We start from the raw sequence: 26,022 nt of genomic DNA on the forward strand, positions 1-26,022 counted from the left end.
GTTGGGCAACTCCCTCCAAAGATTTTCTATGGGGTTGAGATCTGGAGACTGGCTAGGCCACTCCAGGACCTTGAAATGCTTCTTACGAAGCCACTCCTTCGTTGCCCGGGCGGTGTGTTTGGGATCATTGTCATGCTGAAAGACCAAGCCACGTTTCATCTTCAATGCCCTTGCTGATGGAAGGAGGTTTTCACTCAAAATCTCACGATACATTGCCCCATTCATTCTTTCCTTTACACGGATCAGTCGTCCTGGTCCCTTTGCAGAAAAACAGCCCCAAAGCATGATGTTTCCACCCCCATGCTTCACAGTAGGTATGGTGTTCTTTGGATGCAACTCAGCATTCTTTGTCCTCCAAACATGACGAGTTGAGTTTTTACCAAAAAGTGATATTTTGGTTTCATCTGACCATATGACATTCTCTCAATTTTCTTCTGGATCATCCAAATGCTCTCTAGCAAACTTCAGACGGGCCTGGACATGTACTGGCTTAGGCAGGGGGACACGTCTGGCACTGCAGGATTTGAGTCCCTGGCGGCGTAATGTGTTACTGATGGTAGGCTTTGTTACTTTGGTCCCAGCTCTCTGCAGGTCATTCACTAGGTCCCCCCGTGTGGTTCTGGGATTTTTGCTCACCGTTCTTGTGATCATTTTGACCCCACGGGGTGAGATCTTGCGTGGAGCCCCAGATCGAGGGAGAGTATCAGTGGTCTTGTATGTCTTCCATTTCCTAATAATTGTTCCCACAGTTGATTTCTTTAAACCAAGCTGCTTACCTATAGCAGATTCAGTCTTCCCAGCCTGGTGCGGGTCTACAATTTTGTATCTGGTGTCCTTTGGTCTTGGCCATAGTGGAGTTTGGAGTGTGACTGTTTGAGGTTGTGGACAGGTGTCATTTATACTGATAACAAGTTCAAACAGGTGCCATTAATACAGGTAACGAGTGGAGGACAGAGGAGCCTCTTAACCTGTTTACGATATTGGTTCCCAATTGGGAATCAACCCTCCCACGTGCAGCTGAAACGGTGGCGCATGGAACGCAAAAATATTCGTAAAAATATTTAACCTCCACACATTAACAAGTCCAATAGCTCAAATGAAAGATAAACATCTTGTTCATCTAGCCAGCAAGTCAGATTTCTAAAATGTTTTACGGCGAAAACATAGCACATATATATGTAAAACCACCACCAGACACAGCTCATTTCAATAGCCAAAACATGCAATCAACAAACGCAGGATTAAAAAATAAATCGCTCACTAACCTTTTGAAATCTTCATCAGATGACAGTAATATGACATATTACACAGTACATATTTTTTTTTTTCAATAATATGCCATTTATATCCATAAATGTCCATTTACAGTGAGTTCACCTTCAGAAATTACTCAAAAATGCCCGCAGGAAATCTATGTAGCGCGGCAAGATAACGTAAATAGACATCATAAACTTTGACTAAATATACATGTTCTACATATAGTTAGAAAGATACACTGCTTCTTTATGCAACCGCTGTGTTAGATTTATTTTTAACGTTACAGAAATCGCACACTATTCCATATTGTGAGACAGCGCTCAGTTCCAAGCTACATTTCCACGTAATGTTGGAGTCAACAGAAACACAGATTTAAGCATAAATATTCCCTTACCTTCGATGGTCTTCGTTCAGAATGTTCTGGAAGGCTTCATACTTACCCAATACATCGTTTGGTTTCAAGTCTTGCGTCTTTGTATTAGCTACTGCTAATAACATCAGCTGAAATGCACCCAAAACGTCCTCTGGTCCGGATAAGTTGCGCATCAAAACTTCAAAATTACACATTATATGTCGACTAAACAGGTCAAACTAAGTGCAGAAGCAAGCTTTATGATGTTTTAGACGTGCAAAACAAACTTCAATTCAATCGGCCATCGTCTGCCCTTCTCTTGAGTGCTGGAAACAAAGGAATGGCTGTGACCAATTCGCGCCCATACGCACAGCCTATTCTCTCGTGGCACGCACTAATTTCACTCCCATAGGGTCAATTCTCGCGCGATTTGAACGGTTTGAAGCTCTAATGAAAGAGGACATCTAGCGGAAGAGATAGAAAGTGTCCCCAGAATCATAGCTGGTTGGGAAGGGTGGGGGCCATGACGTCAAAGTTGCTCCAACTTTCATGGCCACAAAAACTAGTTTGGAAGAATGCCTGCCCTGTGAGTTCTGCTATACTTACAGACATAATTCCAACGGTTTTAGAATCTTTAGAGTGTTTTCTATCCAATAATACTTTTTATTTGCATATATTAACAATTTTTGACAGATTTTTTTTCCAGTTTACTAGGGGTACCCAATCTCTCCAAAGGGGGCGTATGTCTGCCATATCCTTAAAAGGTTTTAAAGAAGAAGTTACAGGTCTGTGAGAGCCTCTCATCTTTTTAAGTAGGAATACTTTCACAATTGGTGGCTGACTAAATACTTTTTTGCCCCACTGTATATTATTAACCCTGTTATTAGCATGTTGTCATATTGGTCATGGCTGCCGAGTGGCTCACAATGGTATTGCCTTGCAGCTCTCCAGCTGTATCCACTGAAAGCGTGCGAGGTTCAAGGCACGAGAGCAGAGGGAACGAGATGGGCCGCAGAGCCATGCACACAAGAATGACCTAGACCATGGGGAAGGGAGGACGCGAAGTGGGGTGGGGGTGGACTTTAAAGGGCATTGCACTAATAATGGCGCTGACAAGGAAAACGTTCCCACTGTTCTTATTGCCAGTCTGCACGGTCAAATGAAGAAACACCATAATATCAAATTAAGCAAGATTTCTTAAAAACAGCTAATAAATCCATGTAATACAGCCTACACCTTCACAATAAATCCATTATTTACTTTCGACAGGTCTAAAGAAGCATGATATGAAGAACAGAATAGCATACTCTGAGTTGTCCTTATGTTAGGTTCTGATCTGGCTATGCTAAATGGCTGTGGGCTACACTAGTTCATTTTGCAGACAAGATGTGCTTACAATTCCATGGCATTATTTTATAGTATGAAGAATACAATTGAACCAAGCGGAATAAAATAGAAAGAATATTGTGTGCACATTTGGCTATTCAGCGTTGAGCGGTTAACAAAGAAATAGGTACTCCAATATGCTTAATTTAGTTAATATAAATGTAAACCTACAAACATTGGGCTATATGTTTTGATTTTTAATAATTGCAAGGCTGCATGATGATTTGTAAAAAGTGGCTTGAAAGGCATGAGCTCTGCTTTGTTTGTTCCGCAAGCAAAAACTGCAAAAATCACTGAAGCTGGAGACTCATATCTCCCTCACTAGCTTTAAGCACCAGTCGTCAGAGCAGCTCACAGATCACTGCACCAGTACATAGCCAATCTGTAAATAGCCCATCCAACTACCTCATCACCATATTGTTATATATTTTCCTCCTTTGCACCCCAGCACCGCTACTTGCACACATCTTCTGCACATCTATCACTCCAGTGTTTAATTTGCCATACTGTAATAATTTTGCCACTATGCCTATTTATTGCCTCACCCCTTATCCTACCTTATTTGCATACACTGTATATAGACTTTCTCTATTGTATTATTTACTGTATATTTGTTTATTCCATGTGTAACTCTGTGTTGTTGTTTGTGTCACACTGCTTTGCTTTATCTTGGCCAGGTCGCAGTTGTAAATGAGAACTTGTTCTCAAATAGCCTACCTGGTTAAATAAAGGTGAAATAAATCCAATTTTAAAAAGCTGTACAGACTTCATCAGTCTCTCATTCACAATTTGAGAAACATTTACTAATGTCTCGAAATTTCCGGCGGCCTCCCCTTTGTGTGGCCGTATAATGCACCCTAAAAATAAATCATGCCTTGTGCGGACAGTGTCCTAACAAACAGGAAAAGCACTAGCCTATGTAAATCGACTATCCCCCATGGTACGAAAGTTGACCTATTTTTTGTGAGAAATAAATATTCCAAACATAGTCTGGGACAGTTGTGGGATGCGATAGATCCCAAATTAATAAAACCACTAGCATAACAATTTAAAAAATGCGCAATGTGGCTGACACAACAGATCACAACGTTTAGCTTAAAATGTTTATCAACTATTAGGCTATGTCTTCATATTTCAAACGCAGCAATGCACACATGGCAGTAGGCTATAAGCGCAAATGTTCCATTAGCAGGAAAACCCCATTATAAAAAGTGAAAGCAAATGCGATTATCCATGCAATACTTTCATTATAAATGTACATTTTTATGGTGAAAATTATCTTCCCCAAACGTGACTCACTCGCTGCTTATGTATGCCAGTTAGGCTCCAAACCCCTTGTATAGCGGATTAATGTGCTTAATTTTAAGAAGTTATTTGGCCACCTTAGTTGTGATACAAACATCAAAACACATAGGCCTGTGGGCTAGACTACATGAGGTGTGCGAAATTGTTTCCAAAAAGTCCCCCCAAAAAAGGCATTGTTTCTTGCCTGACGCTGGGCATCATTCACAAGTGATAATATATAACTCAAGTGACAGACTAATATCGTCACCCATCAGACTATTCTTGATTAATCTGTTTTTTACATACAGTTCCTTCGGGAAAGTATTCCGACCCCTTGACCTTTTTCACATTTTGTTACAGCCTTATTCTAAAATTGATTAAATCGTTTTTTACTCCTCAATCTACACATTACCCATAATGAGGAAGCAAAAACAGGTCTTTAGATCATTTTTTAAATACATTTGCAAAAATAGAAAACTAACATTTACATAAGTATTCAGATCATTTACTGAGTACTTTGTTGAAGCACCTTTGGTAGCGATTGCAGCCTTGAGTCTTCTTGAGTATGACGCTACAAGCTTGGCACACTGCATTTGGAGCGTTTCTCCCATTCCTCTCAAGCTCTGCAGGTTGGATCGGGAGAGTCGCTGCACAGCTATTTGCAGGTCTCTCCAGAGATGTTCTCCAGAAGTTCAATCTGGTTCAAGTCCGGGCTCTGGCTGGGCCACTCAAGGACATTCAGAAACTTGCCCCGAAGCCACCCATGCGTTGTATTGGCTGTTGTCCTGTTGGAAGGTGAACCTTCGCCCCAGTCTGAGGTCCTGAGCGCTCTGGAGCAGGTTTTCATCAAGGATCTCTCTGCACTTTGCGCCTTTCATCTTTCCCTAAATCCTGACTAATCTCCCAGTCCCTGCCGCTGAAACGCATCCCCACAGCATGATGCTGCCACTAACATGCTTCACCGTAGGGATTTATTTTTTATTTTATTTAACTAGGCAAGTCAGAACCAAATCTTATTTACAATGACAGCATACACCGGCCAAACCTGCACGAGGCTGGGCCAATTGTGCGCCGCCCTATGGGACTCCCAAAGACGGCAGGTTGTGATAGAGCCTGGTTGACGCCTGTAGCACAGATTCAGTGCCTTAGAATGTGCCACTCGGGATGGTGGCAGGTTTCCTCCAGACGTGACACTTGGCATTCAGGCCAAAGAGTCCAATCTTCGTTTCATCAGAGCATAGAATCTTGTTTCGCATGGTCTGCGAGTCCTTTAGGCGCCTTTTGGCAAACTCCAAGTGGGCTGTTATGTGCCTTTTACTGAGGAGTGGCTTCCGTCTGGCCACTCTACTATAAAGGCCTGATTGGTGGAGTGCTGTAGAGATGGTTGTCCTTCTGGATGTTTCACCCATCTCTACAGAGGAACTCTATAGCTCTGTCACCTCCCTGACCAAGGCCCTTCTTCCCCGATTGCTCAGTTTGGCCGGGCGGCCAGCTCTAGGGATAGTCTTCATGGTTACAAACTACTTCCATTTAAGAATGATGGGGGCCACTGTGCCCTTGGGGACCTTCAAGATTGCAGGCATTTTTTGATACCCTTCCCCAGATCTGTGCCTCAAAACAATTCTGTCTCGGAGCTCTACGGACAATTCCTTCGACCTCGTGGCTTGGTTTTTTCTCTGACATGCACTATCAACTGTGGGATCTTATATTGACAGGTGTGTGCCTTTCCAAATCATGTCCAATCAATTTAATTTACCACAGGTGGACTCCAATCAAGTTGTAAAAACATCTCAAGGTTGACCAATGGAAACAGGATGCAGCGGAGCTCAATTTCGAGTCTCATAGCAAATGGTCTGAATAGTCAAATTTGCAAAAATGTCAAAACTTTTTGCTTTGTCATTATGGGATGGTATTGTGACCTACAGATTGATGAGGAACATTTGTATTTAATGAGTTTTAGATTAAGGTTGTAACGTAAAAAAAGTGGAAAAAGTCAAAACATATAGGCCTGTGGGCTAGGCTATGATTAGAAAAAGTCGGGGGAAAAAAGCATTGTTTCTTGCATTCATAAGTGATATGTGACCCGCTTCAGGAAATGAGGCGTAGGTCACTACTTCACAGGAGAGACATTTGAACTTACTGTTTTTAATCAAAATGTGTGAACTTTCATGTGCCTTAAACTTGTATACCGACTGTAAATTTGAATAAAATTACTAAAATATGAGCCTAGTTGGTTTAGCCAAAGAAAATTTCGGTAACCTTCCCGCTAGCCCTGATTGGCTGAGATCATGAAATGCTGAGAGATGAGTTTGGATTGGTCTGCCAAATAGCACGCATTTAAAAAAGAAAATGTGTTAGTGTATTAAAACTGCATAAGTGTTGCTCTCCATTTCTGGAGGACATTAATGAAAATCACTGGAATTTGAGTATGATAGCTAAGGAGATGGAGAAAACACCTGTCTCCATATTACATAACTAAGGGCATCCATGGCATCTGACAGGAGATGTGTCTAACCATGAATAATGCATAAGGGTAAGATAGTCTAGCTATTTTGTCAGAAAGAGCCATTTGCTTGGCTAGCTACAGCCTAATGTTGGTTAGCTACCTACAGATTCATGTAGGGTAGTAACATCATGAGTTGTGATTATGGTTCATTGTTTACCTAGCTAGCTACATGTCTTAACAAAAGACTCTACTATGCAAGTAACCTTTTCGGGTGCGTTCTTAAATTCAGTCTGGCCATTTATGCCGATTTCAGAGCACTTTTGTCTGAGTGTGCCAGAGGGCAGCAAAACTGAAGAATTTACAAACACTCGACACCCGTTGAATACGGCCGGTGTCAGTAAACATCAGCAAAAAAGCGGAATTAAATTGTTGCCAGCAGCACAGTTACAGTCACCAACACTCAGGATAACATGAAAACAGCGTAAGCTGTTCTGCTAGGATGCGTAAAATGGTCAGTGGGATGTTCTCTCATTCTGTGTCTGGAAGTAGCTAGCAAGCTAGCCAATGTTAGCCAGTTCGCTTGGGTGCTTGATTGCCGATGTGAGGTCAGAAGGTTCGGTGCACCCCTATTCATCGACGAGTGTGCGCTCTGAACGCGAAATGCTCTGAATTTACGAACGGACAATCTGACAGCACAGTTGCAACCACCAATGCTCTGGATTACATAACAGCCTAACCAGCTCTGCTAGGGCGAGTAATGATCAGCTGTTCTCTCTCACTTAGTATCTACCAAGTTCCTTTGGGTGCTTGAACATTCAAAGGTGATTTTCTCAAAAGTGAGTTGCCAGGTTTATCAACTTTCAAAGAAAAGTTTAATAAAGCCATCTCGAATATGGATGAAATAGAGCAGGATGCTTTCAGAGTGGAATCTAACACCGCTCACTTCGCAGTTGTACGAGTGGTTTCAATGGCCAAGGTAAGAAAAAAAACAGTAAAGTTAAAGCAGCAAACCCTCTTGTAGGCAGCGGGGCAGGAGACGTTCAAATAGTGGTGTATGGCCTTGGTTTTGATCAATAGTGAAGACAGTTTCTATGTGAAGGGATCTCACAACTTTTTAAAAGATGCCTGGAATCAAATATCGCTGATTCCTTACGATGAGAAATATGTAAAATTAACAAAAGGGTAAAGTGTTTTATTCAGAAAGGTAACAGGGGCAGCATCGAAAGTGATATGATTACTACCGGTCTTTAAAACATAGGACCAGTAACAATACCGGGTAATTTTACATGGGAGGAGGTGGAATCAATTTTGGGGTTGGAGAATCTATGTGAAATGACAGGGAAAGGGATTCTAAAAAGGTAACAAATAAAAATTACCAGGCCAAACAGTATTTTGCAAACTCAGAAAACCTCGGGGGGGTTCTAATCTCGTGAGACATTTTATTTAGTCTTATTATGAAATAGACTTATAGAATTGACGAGAGGGAGGAGGGGGTCAAAAGAAATTGTGGTGTGGTGGATACGGAAAATCATGGGGAAAAGAAAAACGGGAGTAAACCACTTGGTGGTGAGATAAATGTTGCCGTGTCTAAGGGTAGTACATGCTAAATAAGAGTAAACATTTTGGGGTGGATTAAAACAAACGATTAACAATTGGATGGAGGACAGTTTTGTTTATAATTCAACATTTTGGGTTGCTGATTAAGATGTAGCATAGTGAATGCTAACGAAATGTACACTTTCTTTTCCAGGAGAAGATGGGGTGTCATCTCTCTATGAAATGTTTTCCGAGACTGTTGTCTTGGGAGAGCAGTTATTGAAATTCTTCAGTTTTCTAAGTATAAAGGTATCCGGATTCAGCCGTAAAGTTAGCTCACAGATAAGTATGGCCTGGCCATTTGTGTGTTTTTGCCCTAGGGTTTACCACACACACACCAGTATGCACAAATAACTCACCGGTTATGAATATGGGTTAGAAGTGTTAATACCGTGTTTGATTTATTGTGTGGGGTCGTCTTAATTTGGTTTTAAACTGGGTACGCAGAATGATGGAAATGTTTGAATTGTTGTTAAATGGTTTCTGAAGTACAGGGAAAGAAAAGGGAAAGAAAATATTTAATGGTGTTGAATGACCTGTGTCTTGACTTTCTGGTGAGGCCTTATCAACTTCACTAGAATTGATCTGAGACATTAGGTGAGATTTAAGTAAAATACACTGCTCAAAAAAATAAAGGGAACACTAAAATAACACATCCTAGATCTGAATGAATGAAATATTCTTATTAAATACTTTTTTCTTTACATAGTTGAATGTGCTGACAAAATCACAAAAATTATCAATGGAAATCAAATTTATCAGCCCATGGAGGTCTGGATTTGGAGTCACACTCAAAATTGAAGTGGAAAACCACACTACAGGCTGATCCAACTTTGATGTAATGTCCTTAAAACAAGTCAAAATGAGGCTCAGTAGTGTGTGTGGCCTCCACCTGCCTGTATGACCTCCCTACAACGCCTGGGCATGCTCCTGGACAGTCTGTGGTGCAACGTGGCGTTGGTGGATGGAGCGAGACATGATGTCTCAGATGTCCTCAATTGGATTCAGGTCTGGGGAACGGGCGGGCCAGTCCATAGCATCAATGCCTTCCTCTTGCAGGAACTGCTGACACACTCCAGCCACATGAGGTCTAGCATTGTCTTGCATTAGGAGGAACCCAGGGCCAACCGCACCAGCATATGGTCTCACAAGGGGTGAGGATCTCATCTCGGTACCTAATGGCAGTCAGACTACCTCTGGCGAGCACATGGAGGGCTGTGCGGCCCCCCAAAGAAATGCCACCCCACACCATGACTGACCCACCGCCAAACTGGTTATGCTAAAGGATGTTGCAGGCAGCAGAACGTTCTCCACGGCATCTCCAGACTCTGCCACATGTGCTCAGTGTGAACCTGCTTTCATCTGTGAAGAGCACAGGGCGCCAGTGGCGAATTTGCCAATCTTGGTGTTCTCTGGCAAATGCCAAACGTCCTGCACGGTGTTGGGCTGTAAGCAAAACCCCCACCTGTGGACGTCGGGCCCTCATATCACCCTCATGGAGTCTGTTTCTGACCGTTTGAGCAGACACATGCACATTTGTGGCCTGCCGGAGGTCATTTTGCAGGGCTCTGGCAGTGCTCCTCCTGCTCCTCCTTACACAAAGGCGGAGGTAGCGGTCCTGCTGCTGGGTTGTTGCCCTCCTCCACGTCTCCTGATGTACTGGCCTGTCTCCTGGGAGCGCCTCCATGTTCTGGACACTACGCTGACAGACACAGCAAACCTTCTTGCCACAGCTCGCATTGATGTGCCATCCTGGATGAGCTGCACTACCTGAGCCACTTGTGTGGGTTGTAGACTCTGTCTCATGCTACCACTAGAGTGAAAGTACCACCAGCATTCAAAAGTGATCAAAACATAAGCCAGGAAGCATAGGAACTGAGAAGTGGTCTGTGGTCACCACCTGCAGAACCACTCCTTTATTGGGGGTGTCTTGCTAATTGCCTATAATTTCCACCTGTTGTCTATTCCATTTGCACAACAGCATGTGAAATTTATTGTCAATCAGTGTTGCTTCCTAAGTGGACAGTTTGATTTCACAGAAGTGTGATTGACTTGGAGTTACATTGTGTTGTTTAAGTGTTCCCTTTATTTTGAGCAGTGTATGAATGAGGGACACCTGTCTCTAGTCTATTTTACCATCACCTTATGGGATACAATTATTTGCTTACGGAGTTATCAAGAGTTGCAATTCTAATATGATTTGTTCTTCTAATTTGTTTATTTTTGATTTAACAGGAAGTGTTGTTTGTTTTTGAATCACGATGTGAGTCGTGTTCAAAGGGGAAAGTACCAGTTTCCTGGGGCCCTGGCCCTTTGGTAAATATGCAAATGTTAAGTCTGCATTTAAAAAGGAAAATATATGTTGATAGTGACTCTAAATAGATTGTGATATGTATATTGCTGTTGTTTTCGCTCTTGTTTATGACTTTGTTTCGATACCAGATTGGGTCTGCTGCATTATCAGTATTTCTCCCTAAGGGTTAGTGCTCTAACTCCCTGACCCAGTAACTCTGCGGTGAGGTCGCCAATATGATAAGGGAGTATGAGCGAATTTGGAAAATGGTTTCAACAGTGTGTTATAATGCTCTGCCATTTGTCTGAGAGATTTTGGTATTAAGAAAATTGGGAATGTAATAACTTGTCATACGGTGAATAGATGGCCTGGATTTCCAGAATCAGAAATGTCTTAAATTGTTGTTCTGCTCTGTCCTCTATCAAGTTATGGTGAAGGTGAACACAGATGGTGTCTTAATGCATGGAGAGATACTTTGACCAAGAACAGTGTGAAGCTCAACCCACCCCCAACCAGCTGAAGAAATAGCGACAAAGGCGTTCACTACGACCTTGTCTTCCACCATTCCTACCTGTGATCTGAGTCTGAGCCATCAACTTGTGTACGAGCGGCAGGAGTGCGGCATGAGGCCTGAGACTGTGCATGTGGAGTGAACATGGCGAGATATCACGTCCAATCTTCTCTCATGCTACGGGGGTACTGGTGGGAAAATGGACCAGACAGAATGAACGGTACATAATGGTGGTGGCAGCTCAGGTGAGAGACTCATGTGCTTGGGAAAAACTAAATTTATTTCCTCAGATATTGAAATCGGGGGGGAGGGGTCAACCGTGCCCATAATTGTTGATTTGGGGTATCAGGTTGACTGTGGAGGTCTGCACATTACAAAAAATATAGTAATTTAGATTAAGAATGCATCGCGATACCGATCTGTCATTAAAATGTCACTCGCGACAGTAAAACAAGGACAAACGGGGGTTGTAACGAGAAAAGTTTATACCGGTTATATATGGTCCCGTTTATAAATGTACATTCTAACCGTGATGACGTGTGCTAGGTTGAGGGGCATGAATTTGAGTGATAGACTCAACGTAAAGCGCTGAGGACTGTCATTCTAAATTTGGGTTGGATAATTTATCAAATGTTTTAATTATGATTAGGAAAGGAGAGAAAGAGAGACAGAGTGCTGCTCCTACGCTGTGAGGAGAGGAGAGGGGAGGGTGAGCTGCTCAATTTTATTGGGTCTAGAGAGGGTTTTTCTCCCTAGAAACATTATCTTTTAATGACCTCTGAGAAAATTTGTGAACCCACTAGATGATAGCTTGGGTCAACCATGAAGGGGTTTTGTTTTACCATGTCATCATAATCCTAACGTTAAAGCACATCAATACATATGGCTTGCTGGATGATACAGTACAAGTAATTACGTACAAGGCTCAGTCTGTCTTGCCTTGACACCCGTGGATGAAGACGACTAGCATCCCATGGGCATAAAACAGAACAGATGGACAGTTCTTTCCCCAGTCTAAGTCGCATCAAGTGTGTTGTGAAATCATTATAAACATGTACATTATGGGTCAAAAGTTTTAGAACACCTCATTCAAGGGTTATTCTTTATTTTCCCTACTTTATTTTTCCTATTTCCTATATTATTTCATAGTACTGATGTCTTCACTGTTATTCTACAACATAGAAAATAGTAAAAATAAAGAAAATCCCTTGAATGAGTAGGTGTTCTAAAACTTTGGACCGGTAGTGTATTTTGTCTTTTCCCTGTTCAGTCAATATGTTTTTAGGTGTGATGGAACATAAGAGTGACCATTGTTCAAGAGGAGGGATTGTTGGAAATTGACTAATTGACTTGAGAATGTTTTAGTATGTAGATAACTATAGAAGCGGATTAGTAGTGATTGTGTTATGGTTTTGATGGAATGATTTATGTGCAAATGTATTTGTAGCAGGAGACGAGGTACGTACGTGGCCTGTGTTTGAGACAGAATGTTTTTCATTAAGCTGTTAATTGCAGAGACTGGCAGGACCGACATCAGTGTATTCTGTGGAGTCCCAAAAATCAATGCATTAACGTTATAGGGAATTGGGAGAGCGGAATGTGACTGGGGCGGAGATCGTGGGTCTCATAAATTAAGGAAGTGAGTAATAGAGTCTCTGGGGAATGATACCACTCCTCTATGTATATTGTTACAGGGGATTACTCGAAGGAGAGGGAGTACAGATAACTGTACAATATAGAGACCCCTATGAAGTTATATTGAACGTTACACATATCCAGATCACGGTGAGAGTAGCAGATATAGTGTTGTCATTTCAGACACTATTGTCAACTTTTAGTGATGGGTTTGTCAAAGTTACAACACTTGAAAGGATAGCCACAGATCCCTGTATACAGGAGGACACATCACCGAAAGTGGAGTTAGCTGTAATAGCATCACATCTCCAGCAGTGTGATTAAGAAACATGTGACTCGGACTTTTGTTAAGTTGGATACTCTTCCAACACCACTAATCTCTCCTTCATTTCTAACAGCCAGCAAATACTTGACATCTCCCAGAAGATTGGGACCGAGTGACGGTAAATGAAAAGTATCAGGTGGCTGCTTATCAACCATTAGGACCCAAAGTTTACACTATAACGAGGGTGTTCACAAAGGGGTGGGGTGTAGATCGGCCTTGGGATGAACGATGTGTACCTAACCTGAGCAAAGGAAAGTATTATCCACAGGTACCGACTGTAGCAAAGCACAGGAGGTCATTGGAGATGGTGGTGGATTGGGAACCGGGTATGAATTGGGAGTGGTATTATAAAAGGTTCAGTCCTAGACCTATCAGTGAACCACGAAAACAATAGGACAGCAGGGGACAGATTCCATGCAGTAGCTCATGGCAGTCAATGTAGGGACATTAATTGAAGGATGCTATAGTAACAACATGGAACTGGACTACGGTGCAAATGAGGGGTAAAGTATGCGTCATCGGCAGTGTTAGTAGTAGCAGGGGTTACCTTGGAAGCATTATTGGGATATCATCTTCTGAGGGCATTGATGTTGAAACGGATATACAGTGCTGATGTAAAGTATCCTAAAGGCATAGTCATGAGAAGAGAGTGGGAATCGTCATGCAATCAAACTTTTTTTTTTTTTTGCATATATAATTATGGATATTAATATTTGTAATGCTTTGTGTTTCAAGTTTTGTGCCACCAGAAGGAAGAAATGGAGAAAGTCAAAAGCCAAAGCTGAAATGGAAGAGATGGAAATAAGAGTGTGCAGGTGTAAACCTAATAATTAACTGCTAATCATGTTTTATTTTTTGTTAATTTATAAGTAATTTCTAAGTTAATATAATGTTGAACAGTACGGAGTAATGTTCAAAAGGGGGGATTGATGGATTCTGACTTTTAAATGTCCGTATTCATGTCACTGAGGGAGAGAGAGAAATGTAGAATGTTTACATCCTGTCAGAATATGTTATTGTTAGACATCAGGGATCCTATGGAAAGGAGAAGGGCCACAGTCTGGTACAAGTCAACAGGACAGCTGTGAGTTGGGAGGAATTTGGGCTGAGGTCAGGTCAGATGAAGTGAGGAAGAACAGATATCACTAAAATTCTGTCTAGCAACAGAGGTGTAATTGGCTGTTCAGATGTGTAAGGAGGAGAATATGTGAATATGTGTTATGTTCAGCTGTCTGACGCTTTGGGTGAATAAACTTGGTTTGAGCTCTTCATTAGTTGTCCGTCAGATTTTAGCCTGTTATTTAGAACCTAAAAATATACATGAAAGTCGTGGCAAGATTTAGCCTAATAATCTAGCAATTATATCATTCAGTTCTCAGTTTATATAAAAAAAAAGTTTTTAAGTATCCTAGTGTAATGGCTGGCTAGTTTAGCGGGGAGCGCGCTAATAGCGTTTCAATCGGTGACGTCACTCGCTCTGAGACCTTGAAGTAGTTGTTCCCCTTGCCGCTGCTTTTGTGGAGCGATGGGTAACGGTGCTTTGTGGGAGGCAGTTGTTGATGTGTGCAGAGGGTCCTTGGTTCGAGCCCAGGTAGGGGCGGAGGAAAGAGACGGAAGCTATACTGTTACACTTGTTTTGCTTGTTTATAACATTGCAAACGTTTTAGGATACTTATATTCAACTATAAAGTTTTCGGGGGTCACAGAGAGACAGATAAACATCTTCGTTCCATGTTTAGCTGAGATTTTCTGTGTGTAAAGTGACACGGGAGGGCAGACGGGGATCTACCAATTCCCTTAGCTGTTGTATGAGTGCGCTGATACAGTGATTTCAAGTGCAGCGTTAATAAAGACGGTTGTACATTTTAAAATGCTCTTACGAAGGTTCTCACGATGAACTTTGCCTTAAGATGCTTTTGGGAAACTGGGCCCAAAGCTGATAAGGGAGTGAGGGAGACGAGGTAGAGAGAGGTGATGCTCTAGCAGGGGCCGTTCTGTGCGTGTTGGCTACTGTGAGTGACACACGGAGCAGTGAGGGAGGGAGAGACGAGACAGCAACCAACCAAGCCTACTCATGCTATAGTAGACTACTAGCTGCCATAGCTAACGTTAGGTTATCCAATATGATTATGTACTGTCTGTCTTGACAGCATCAAACCGGAAGAAGCTAGTTAAGCTAGCTAGCTTGGGTAATTGAGGCTGCATGCGCTCTTATTCTATGTTGGCAGTAATTTTAACACCACCTTCCATTTTTTTTATTAAATGTTTTATGTAACCTTTATTTAACTAGGCAAGCCAGTTAAGAACAAATTCTTATTTTCAATGACTGCCTAGGAACAGTGTTCAGGGGCAGAACGACAGATTCGTACCTTGTCAGCTCGGGGGTTTGAACTTGCAACCTTCCCGTTACTAGTCCAACGCTCTAACCACTAGGCTACCCTGCCACCCCATTGATTAGTATCTCCTAACTTTTGCCACACACAGAGGCTCTATCACTATAGCCTATTACAACTTTGATGACTTATGATTGGACAACAAGCTACACAAGCCACTCTCGTGAAAAGCAAGAGTCAGCAGCATAATGATACAATGTCTCTCCCTCTTTCTACCGCAGCAGTCGCATTCGGATCTGTATGGGTCCTTCCGGACAAATCAGTTAAAATTACATATACCCAATACCTGTGACAATCGTGTCAAATCCGACCCAAACCAGTGACAATATTTAGAATTGTACAGGTACAGGTGGATTTGTGAAGACCTCTACTCTGGGGCTTCGCTTCACCATAAAGCTGCTCTATTTACCCTTATTTTGGGTTGCAAAATCACAAACTTTGCCAAAAGTAGACTGGAATAAAAGAAGAAGCTTCCCCTACCCTTCATTAGAGTTTTACATTTACTAGACTGTTTATCAAAGGTTTCAGCTAGGCTGTTCTGAGTGTCTGCCGGTCTAATGTCATCAGTTGCATGGAGGCTAGGCAGGGGACAGGGACGGCACAATCTGTTCCTACAGTCAGCCGTCAGTACTGGGCACAGCTATCTGTCTGTGGTCCTTCATTTGAGCAGTCCCTTCAACTAATCTTCCACAAGTGCACAGCAAGAGTGGCTGAAGACTGAAGACATTTCTAATAAAGGGACAATCTGGGATTCGAAAACAACAAAGCGCTCCACTTGTTTAGGTCAACAGCTGAGGGATGGGGTTGGAGAAATGTAATCACACTCAAATTCATAGACCATCTATGAGATCAAAATGTTTGGAAGGTTGTTTACGATTACATTGTTAACAAACAATGGAGTAAAACAAAATAATATTTTGGATTCTGATCGAGTACATGCAATCGTAAGTTATATTCTTTAAGACCAAATGGCCTGTATATCATTAATTCAAACTTTAAAAAAAATGGATGTACCAATCCCAGATTGCTCGTTTCGTTTTGTGTAAATCAATTTGAGTTAGTTGACAGTCTCGGCATCTAGGCTACAAATCATCTGAACAACAATCCAAATATAAAATGGGGCAAACAGCCCTTGTCATACTTGATGGCGCGCACACACACAGTTGTCACACTCACCTTGGGAAAATCTGAAATGGCACCATATGTGATTTTATTAAACTCAGCCCTATTTTGGACAAAGCCCTCGTCTTAGGCGACTTACAGAACCGATGATGTCACACACATAAACTCACCTTGTCATACTTGGAGATGATGTCAGCCCGTTCCTCTGCTATCAGCGTCTCAATATCCTTCTTCATGTCAAAGTCTGAAGGGAGAGGGGGAAGAGATGAGTTTTAACACAAGTTAAACATTGATCATCCATAATAGCCATGATATAACATAACGTAATGCAATACAAAAACACCTGAATCACAAAGAGAGTCTAGTACCGTAGTTTATTCTATTCTTAGTTCCCATTAGCCTAATAAGACATCTAAAGTGGTTCTCTGAGCCACTCATCCTAATCACTAGCACAAAGCCAAACAGGGCTGTGACAAAACCAGTATCGCAATATTTTTTCCACGGCAAACATGAAACACGAAGCAGACCAAACTCTTCGGTCCTATAAAAACCTGTTGTATGTAAAATATTGTGTGCTATAGCTTGGAAAATAAACACATGGGACAGGATGACAACGATGTTTGTTTACAACATTAGGGCTGTTTTCCTAAAGAAGTTAAATCCATTTCATGTTTTGTTTCCTTGCCACGATACTAACAAGTATCGCAATACTGGTATTGTCACTACCCTACCAAACAATAGCATAGTAAGAGGTTCAAAGGTCATGGATCAGATCAACCAATCAATCAACTGCATCAGTCACTATCCTAAATACTCGTAGACACCTAATTGCCAAAAGAAAGTACAAGATAGCGGCATGTGGCACATCCTATGAGCAAGCAAAGTAACAATCCATATAGGGCCTAGTTCACAACTATGTACTAACGAGACCACCTGTTATTTTTGGTATTTCTCACTGCCTACTATCCTACGATGTTCAGTTTAAAATTAGTACCAGCAAATAGATGGTCCACCACATGCAAATCCAGTACTCATAGCTTAAGTTCACACATCAACTAGGCTAGGTCTGGAGAAAGTGATCTGGAGCAGGCATTTAGTATACTGGCTAGCAGTTGCATGTGATGACAGGACAAACCCCAAACTGTAGGCAACATTCCTATGCACAACAGTTAGCAATATCAATAACTTTTACTACTAGCCTTGCTTCGTGCCACAAAGACACAAGGATGGTGAAAGAAACAATAGTCGGTCTACATTATCTCCAGTCTTCACCTGATCTGATTATGTACAAGGTCTGCATAGCACAGTGAGAGCAGACAGTGGTCAAAATAACTTTGGCCTGTTTAGGGAAAGATGTTTCCCACAACGTGTTGTTAGTAACAATAGAATAGCACATTATGTGAAGCCCTTATCAAAGTCTCTTTGGTTCCACACCGTTGAGCCGGCGAGAGATATGGGTCAGAAAACATAATACAGGGATGGTATATGCCACTGCACTTCAAATTTGACCCTAATACACACTGCTCCATTGAGAAGATTGAAATACTGCTCGTTTTCCTGGAAATCTGCTACTTTCGTCCTCATGCTAGCTAGCAGTACCATTTGCATAAATTAACATGGGTTAAATGAGGACCATAGGAATACAGAGGTAGCTTTTGTGAATGGTCCTGCTTTCAAGACCAACTTTAAAACATTCAGGCTATTCTAACTTCAAATGACTTAAAATCGAACTATTAACTATAGACATATGCATAAAATAACCCTCCAACAGTAACTCTTGAACCGTTCAAGACACCGAACGAACTTTCTCATGTTCAGACTTATCCAATCAATCATTCAATCTATCTACTTTTTCAAACTATAACCAGTCAATCCCACTACTATATCACAACCATAAATACGTTAACAGCTAGCAAGAACACCACATTTTCAAGTTGTGATGATTTTTTTGTTAGGAATGAAAAGCTGACTGAAGACTGGACGGTCAGGTATTCGTGTAGTTTAGTCCATTTCTGTGGTAACATGGACTCTTAACGTGATGAAACTTTGTTGCCTCTTGCTAAAACAAGCAAGGTGTTGTAGCAAACAAGTCTTCATTTGCCTACAGGCAATGCTCCCCTTCCCTGTAGCAGCACGTAGAACTATAATGAATATTCTATTTCTATGGCAGCAGAAATCAGGAGAGGAGAAACTGTCTTTAAAACATTTGTATATATTTTGCTATAATGGTGACCGCAGTCATTTGGCTCACCAATAACCATAATCTAAAATGACATGACAATCACAGCTCTAACAAATGAGCTATGTTCCGACAGCCTAGGCTATGATTAGCCTACACAAAAACTGTTGATAATAGTGAAGTCTCTTCTCCTTATCTGGAGCAATATCAAGTGTCACAGAGTAGGAGTGCTGATTTAGGATCAGGACCCTGCTGTCAATGTAATCTTGTTCGTTGTAATCTAAAAGGCAAAACTGGTTCTAAAATCTGACACGCTTGTTCGCTTACATACAGCCCCTGGCCATCAATCTCAACTTTGTTAATACAACAGTTTGCCTAAGCAATGACGAGAGTTAGGCTGAAAATCATGAAGAAAAGTGAATAACCAGGTCCCAAAGCACAAAGTGACACAGCCAATTTCTTATCTAAGCTCGTGTTCATTAGGACAAAACAACTGAAAACTTTTAAAAATGTTTTGCAACAGAAAGCAAAAATGAGCATTTCTTACTGGACAAGTCTAGGTAGGTCCCAAAATATTATGGTCTGTTTTCTTCTGTTTGGTGCCTAATGATCACGACCCAGCCATATTCTTATCGAAGCTCCAGAACCTTTCTCGGTCTGAGCTGTTTTTATCATCTTGAGGTGGCTAGGTTGTAAAGGCTCAATGCAGCCATTATCTCAATATCAAATCATTTCAGGGTGACAATTCTTTTATTATTAAAATGGTCAAAAAGAAACAAAAAAGAGCTTCTTAGCAGGGAGCAATTTCACAATCTGAGTGTCTAATTAGACGAGCCTAATGGGAGGGATATGTAACCTTAAAACTAGCTGTTATTGGCAGAAAGATTTGAAACTATATTTGTTATTGATTTATTAACTTATATCTCCTGGTAATGTCACCAGGGAGGCCAAAACTCCATCCCACCAAAATAGGCTGAAATTTCAGGCAGTCTTTTCAAACAGCTTACACTAAATCGGCATTATCATCATTTTCACAGTATCATTGCAACCTCAGTTTGGAAATATATACTGAACAAAAATATGAACACAACATGTAGTGTTGGTCCCATGTTTCATGAGCTGAAATAAAGATCCAAGAAATTTTCCATATGCACAAAAAAACTTCTCAAATTTGTTTACATCCCTATTAGTGAGCATGTCTCCTTTGCCAAGAAAATCCATCCACCTGACAGAACCTGACTAAACAGTATGCCTATTACACAGGTGCACCTTGTACTGGGGACAATAAAAGGCCACTCAAATCTGCAGTTGTGTCACAACACCATGCCACAGATGTCTCAAGTTTTGAGGGAGCGTTCAATTGGCATGCTGACTGCAGGAATGTCCGACAGCGCTGTTGCCAGAGAATTGAATGTTAAATTATCTACCATAAGCCACCTTCAATGTCATTTTAGAGAATTAGGCAGTATATCCAACTGGCCTCACAACCGCAGACCATGTGTAACCACAGGACCTCCACATCCGGCTTCCTCACCTTCGGGATCATCAGACCAGCCACGGACAGCTGATGAAACTGAGGAGTATTTCGGTCTGTAATAAAGGCCTTTTGTGGGGGAAAAAATATTCTGATTGGCTAGGTTGACTGCTCCCCAGTGGGTGGCCTTGCCCAATTATGTGATATCCATAGATTAGGGCCTAATGAATTAATTTCAATTGACACATTTCTTAAATGAAGTAACTCCGTCAAATCGTTGAGATTGTTGGATGTCGCGTTTTGATTTTTGTTCAGTATATACATTAAAACACAGGTAAATCAGGTTATTGACTGCACTGGGCCTTTAAAAGGCTGCTCTTAAGATTTCCAGTCAGTTTTCTGTGTTATGACCCTCAGGCTGCTGATAATATTGTGTTTGGTCAGGAAGAGAAGGAAACACCGCCACCACTCCTTCAATACAAGGGATGATGGTGTTGTTGGTGACTTGGACTAGTATTTACGTGAGGCTAGTGGGGAGAAAAAAATGAAGTGAGTGTCCCCTACTGAACAGGATCTCAGGTCACAAAGTGCACTGTTCTGTGGGCTTGTTCTTGCATGTAGTCAGCACGGCCACTGAGCAGCCAGGTCAAATTAAGTCCAACTGTCCTTATTTTGTCTGTGAATCACACGCAACAGCTGAGTTCCACCCTCTTTGTCGGTTGAGTCAAAGCATGATGGCTTATGATCAATTCAAAGCGCCTTGCTTTACTAGGGGTTTCTTTTCAAGTGGTGACTAGCCATGATCAGTAGAGTATGAAACAGAAGACAGACTAACCGGGAAGAACAAGTGAATAAGCAGAAGCGGAGGTATAGATGAGTGAGCGAGATGACACTACTTAACTACTGTACACCATCCATGTACTCCAGGGAGGGAGTGTGTGAAATATGTTTTAAAATTCTTGGCAATATTTGCAGACTGTACTACATGCAAATCAAGCACAAATTAAAAAAGAACATTTGAGAGATTGCGAGGGCGAGAGGTGAGAAAAAGAAAGGGTGAATGGGAAAGTGAAAAAGAGGAGATATTTTGATGTAGAGTGTGAGCAAAAGGCCTATTCAAATCAGTGGCATGTGTAGTAGTCACATTACACAAAATAGGTAGGGAGACAGTAAACATTTATAGTAGCCTTAGTATATAGGTGATTGTGTAAAAGTCAACCTGACGATGCACAAATAAAGTTAGTAATTTTCAAATTAAAGCATGTTCCAAAGTATCCTTAAGATCTACAGTACCAGTCAAAAGTTTGGACACCTATTCATTAAAATAGTTTCTTTATTTTTCTATATTGTAGAATAATAAAGACATCAAAACTATGAAATAATACATATGGAATCATGTAGTAACCAAAAAAAGTGTTAAACTCATTTATATTTGAGATTCTTCAAAGTAGCCACCATTTCCCTTGATGGCAGCTTTGCACACTATTGGAATTCTCTCAACCAGCTTCAGGAGGTAGTCACCTGGAATGCATTTCAATTAACAGGTGTGCCTTGTTAAAAGTAAATTTATGGAATTTCTTTCCTTCGTTCTTAATGCGTTTGACTACTACAGCATGGGAACGCCATCCCATCTGGTTTGCGCTTAGTGGGACAATCATTTATTTTTCAACAGAACAATGACCAACACACACCTCCAGGCTGTGTAAGGGTTATTTGACCAAGAAGGAGAGTGATGGAGTGCTGCATCAGATGACCTGGCCTCCACAATCAACCAACCTCAACCTAATTGAGCGGGTTTGGGATGAGTTGGACAGGAGAGTGAAGGAAAAGCAACCAACAAGTGCTCAGCATATGTTGGAACTCCTTCAAAACGGTTGGAAAAGCATTCCAGGTGAAACTGGTTGAGAAAATGACAAGAGTGTGCAAAGCTGTCATCAAGGCAAAGGGTGACTACTTTGAAGAATCTCAAATATATTTTTATTTGTTTAACACTTTTTTGGTTACTACATGATTCCATGTTATTTCTACCCCCAGTATTATTTATGAAGATGAGATGTTAATTAATGGAGCAATACAGACCAAATTGAAGTGTCTTGAGTTTTTTTTGTGTGTTCTACAGTCTTTTAAAGATGTGGGGGGGTTACATGGTTAGGACAGGCAATGTAACATCCATAATGTTGTTTTTATTAACATTTCTGTAACTGTAAAAGCTTTATATGGTATAGAAATGTTTCTCTCTTCGTCAGTATACTTTTTCAGCGTTATTATACCTGTAACTTCCATAACGGTTGTGGATGTGATGGATATTGAGGTATTATATATTGTGCATTCAATACATTGTGTGCTTGTTCTGTGATTTCTTCTTCTGAAATGCAGGCTACCTGCAATTATGCAAGCCTGTGGTACTACGCCTTCTGCTGACGTTTTAAAAATATATATATTGATCAAGAAACCTTTTAAGATTTGAATTTCTATTTCAGACTAACATCGATAACTGTTGTTTTTCCTCTCTCAAGCAATAGAAAATAAAATGTACAATGTGTTCAGCCAAGCCTTTTCTTCGAATGTCAATCATGTTTTGACCTAAGACTTACAAGCGCAAACTTTTGCTAACATGTTCAGCCTCCCCAAAAAGCTTGTCCATTTCATGTAACATCCACAATGCTTCTTAAAAACCACTTAAGATTACAGTGCCAACATTCGGGCACTAGATTTACTGGTAATTACTTCTGTTTTATATGCCTTATTCATTTTCCAACATGTTATGTCAGCATACAAAAAAAACAAAAAAAACTCAGGCTTCTCTGTCGAATAACCGTGAATATGTCTCCATCCAGTGGTCGGCTGGGTCGTTACAATCCATTTCATCAGCAGATTGTCAAGTCAAGCTGCTCTCAGGATACAGACGTCATGACACAGACGTCACTGGATTCCTATCAAGCAGGAGTTTCTTAATATATATACAGTTGAATTCGGAAGTTTACATACGTTGGAGTCATTAAGACTTGTTTTTCAACCACTAATGTCTTGTTAACAAACTATAGTTTTTGCAAGTTTGTTAGGACATCAACTTTGTGCATGACAAGTAATTTTTCCAACAACTGTTTAGAGACAGATTATTTCACTGTATCACAATTCCAGTGGGTCAGAAGTTTACATACACAAAGTTGACTGTGCCTTTAAAAAGCTTGGAAAATGGCATGGCTGTAGAAGCTTCTAATAGGCTAATTAACATAATTTAACATAATTTGAGCCAATTGGAGATGTACCTGTGGATGTATTTCAAGGCCTACCTTCAAACTCAGTGCCTCTTTACTTGACATCATGGGAAAATCAAAAAATAAATCAGCCAAGACCTCAAAAAAATTGTAGATCTGGAGCAATTTCCAAACGCCTGAAGATACCACGTTTATCTGACAAACAATAGTACGCAAGTATAAACACCATGGGACCACGCAGCCGTCATACCGCTCAAGAAGGAGACGCGTTCTGTCTCCTAGAGATGAACGTACTTTGCGAGAAGTGCAAATCAATCCCAGAACAACAGCAAAGGACCTTGTGAAGATGCTGGAGGAAACAGGTACAAAAGTATCTATATCCACAGTAAAACGAGTCCGATATCAACATAACCTGAAAGGCCGCTCAGCAAGGAAGAAGCCACTGCTCCAAAACCGCCATAAAAAAGCCAGACTACGGGTTGCAACTGCACATGGAGACAAAGATCGTATTTTTGGAAAAATTACCTCTGGTCTGGTTTGGGTATAATTGGGCATAATTACCATCGTTATGTTTGGAGGGAGGCTTGCATGCCAAAGCACACCATCCCAACCGTGAAGCACGGGGGTGGCAACATCATGTTGTGGGGGGTGCTTTGCTGCAGGAGGGACTTGTGTACTTCACAAAATAGATGGCATCATGAGAACGGAATATTATGTGGATATATTGAAGCAACATCTCAAGACATCAGTCAAGAAGTTAAAGCTTGGTCGCAAATGGGTCTTCCAAATGGACAATGACCCCCAAGCATACTTCCAAAGTTGTGGGAAAATGGCTTAAGGACAACAAAGTTAAGGTATTGGAGTGGCCATCACAACGCACTGACTTCAATCCTATAGAAAATGTTTGGGCAGAACTGAAAAGGTGTGTGCTAGCAAGGAGGCCAACAAACCTGACTCAAATACACCAGCTCTGTCAGGAGGAATGGGACAAAATTAATTCCCACTTATTGTGGGAAGCTTGTGGATGGCTACCCGAAACATTTAACCCAAGTTAAACAATTTAAAGGCAATGCTACCAAATACTAATATAGTGTATGTAAACGTCTGACCCACTGGGAATGTGATGAAAGAAATTAAAGCTGAAATAAATCACTACTATTATTCTGACATTTCACATTGTTAAAATAAAGTGGTGATCCTAACTGACCTAAGACAGGGAATTTTTACTCTGATTAAATGTCAGGAATTGTGAAAAACTGAGTTTAAATGTATTTGGCTACGGTGTATGTAAACTTACGACTTCAACTGTATATCTTTTTTTATTTAACTAGGCAAGCCCGTTAAGAACAAATTCTTATTTACAATGACGGCCTACCCCGGCCAAACCCTAACCCGGACGGACGCTGGGCCAAATGTGCGCTGCCCTGTGGGACTCCCAATCACGGCCGGTTATGATACAGCCTGGAATCAAACCAGGGTCTGTAGTGACGCCTCTAACACTGAGATGCATTGCCTTGTGCCACTCGGGAGTCACATTTATCACAGCAGTATGATGAAGTTTGCAACCTACACACGCCGTTTTAATTTCCCCAAAAAGTTGATTTAGACATTCACAATTTTGTCACATTTTGACTCACTAATGTCATGACAGGTGAAAACATTTAGGTAGATGGGCCTAAAATTGATTCTAACTATACACTACCGGTCAAAAGTTTTAGAACACCTACTCATTGAAGGGTTTCTTTCTTTTTTACTATTTTCTACATTGCAGACTTATAGTGAAGACATCAAAACTATGAACACATATTGAATCATGTAGTAACCAAAAAAAGTGTTAAACAAATCAAAATATATGTTAAATTTGAGAATCTTCAAATGCCCACCCTTTGCCTTGATGACAGCTTTGCACACTCTTAGCATTCTCTCAACCAGCTTCTCCTGGAATGATTTTCCAACAGTCTTGAAGGAGTTCCCACATATGCTGAGCACTTGTTGGCTGCTTTTCCTTCACTCTGCGGTCTGACTCATCCCAAACCATCTCAATTGGGTTGAGTTCAGGTGATTGTGGAGGCCAGGTCATCTAATGCAGCACTCCATCAATCTCCTTATTGGTCAAATAGCCCTTACACAGCCTGCAAGGTGTGTGTTGGTCATGGTCCTGTTGAAAAACAAATGATCGTGGGACTAAGTCGTATTGCTGCAGAATGCTGTGGTTGCCATGCTGGTTAAGTGTGCCTTGAAATCTAAATAAATCACAGACAGTGTCGCCAGCAAAGCACCCTCACACCATAACACCTCCTCCTTTATGCTTTACGGTGGGAAATACACATGCGGAGATCATCCGTTCACCCACACCACATCTCACAAAGAGAAGGCGGTTCGAACCAAAAATCGCAAATATATTTAGATTTTTTAAACACTTTTTTGGTAACTACTTGATTCCATATTTGTTATTTCAGTTTGTGTCTTCACTGTTATTCTACAACGTAGAAAATAGTACAAAAATAAAGAAAAACCCTTGAATGAGTAGGTGTTCTAAAACCTTTGACTG

General features: G+C 41.1%; 1 protein-coding gene and 1 long non-coding RNA gene across 4 annotated transcripts in view; both read right to left on the minus strand.

Moving 5' to 3' along the window:
- Nucleotides 1-26,022, minus strand: part of LOC149985120 (uncharacterized) — a 414,522-nt gene that overhangs the window by 304,627 nt on the left and 83,873 nt on the right. The gene's annotated exons all lie outside the window — the stretch shown is intronic.
- Nucleotides 1-26,022, minus strand: part of si:dkeyp-19e1.3 (uncharacterized) — a 106,767-nt gene that overhangs the window by 43,475 nt on the left and 37,270 nt on the right. For all 3 annotated transcript variants that reach the window (XR_016486897.1, XM_021564121.3, XM_090201079.1), the window contains exon 2: nucleotides 16,771-16,844. Coding sequence is in view for 1 of the 3 variants with exons in the window: in XM_021564121.3 (XP_021419796.3) it covers nucleotides 16,771-16,836 (66 nt within the window). In the remaining 2 variants the exon portion in view is untranslated. The remainder of the gene's footprint in view (nucleotides 1-16,770; nucleotides 16,845-26,022) is intronic.

Source organism: Oncorhynchus mykiss, chromosome 2, assembly GCF_057628025.1.
Source record: "Oncorhynchus mykiss isolate SJ-2025 chromosome 2, ASM5762802v1, whole genome shotgun sequence".
Classification (NCBI taxonomy): domain Eukaryota; kingdom Metazoa; phylum Chordata; class Actinopteri; order Salmoniformes; family Salmonidae; genus Oncorhynchus; species Oncorhynchus mykiss.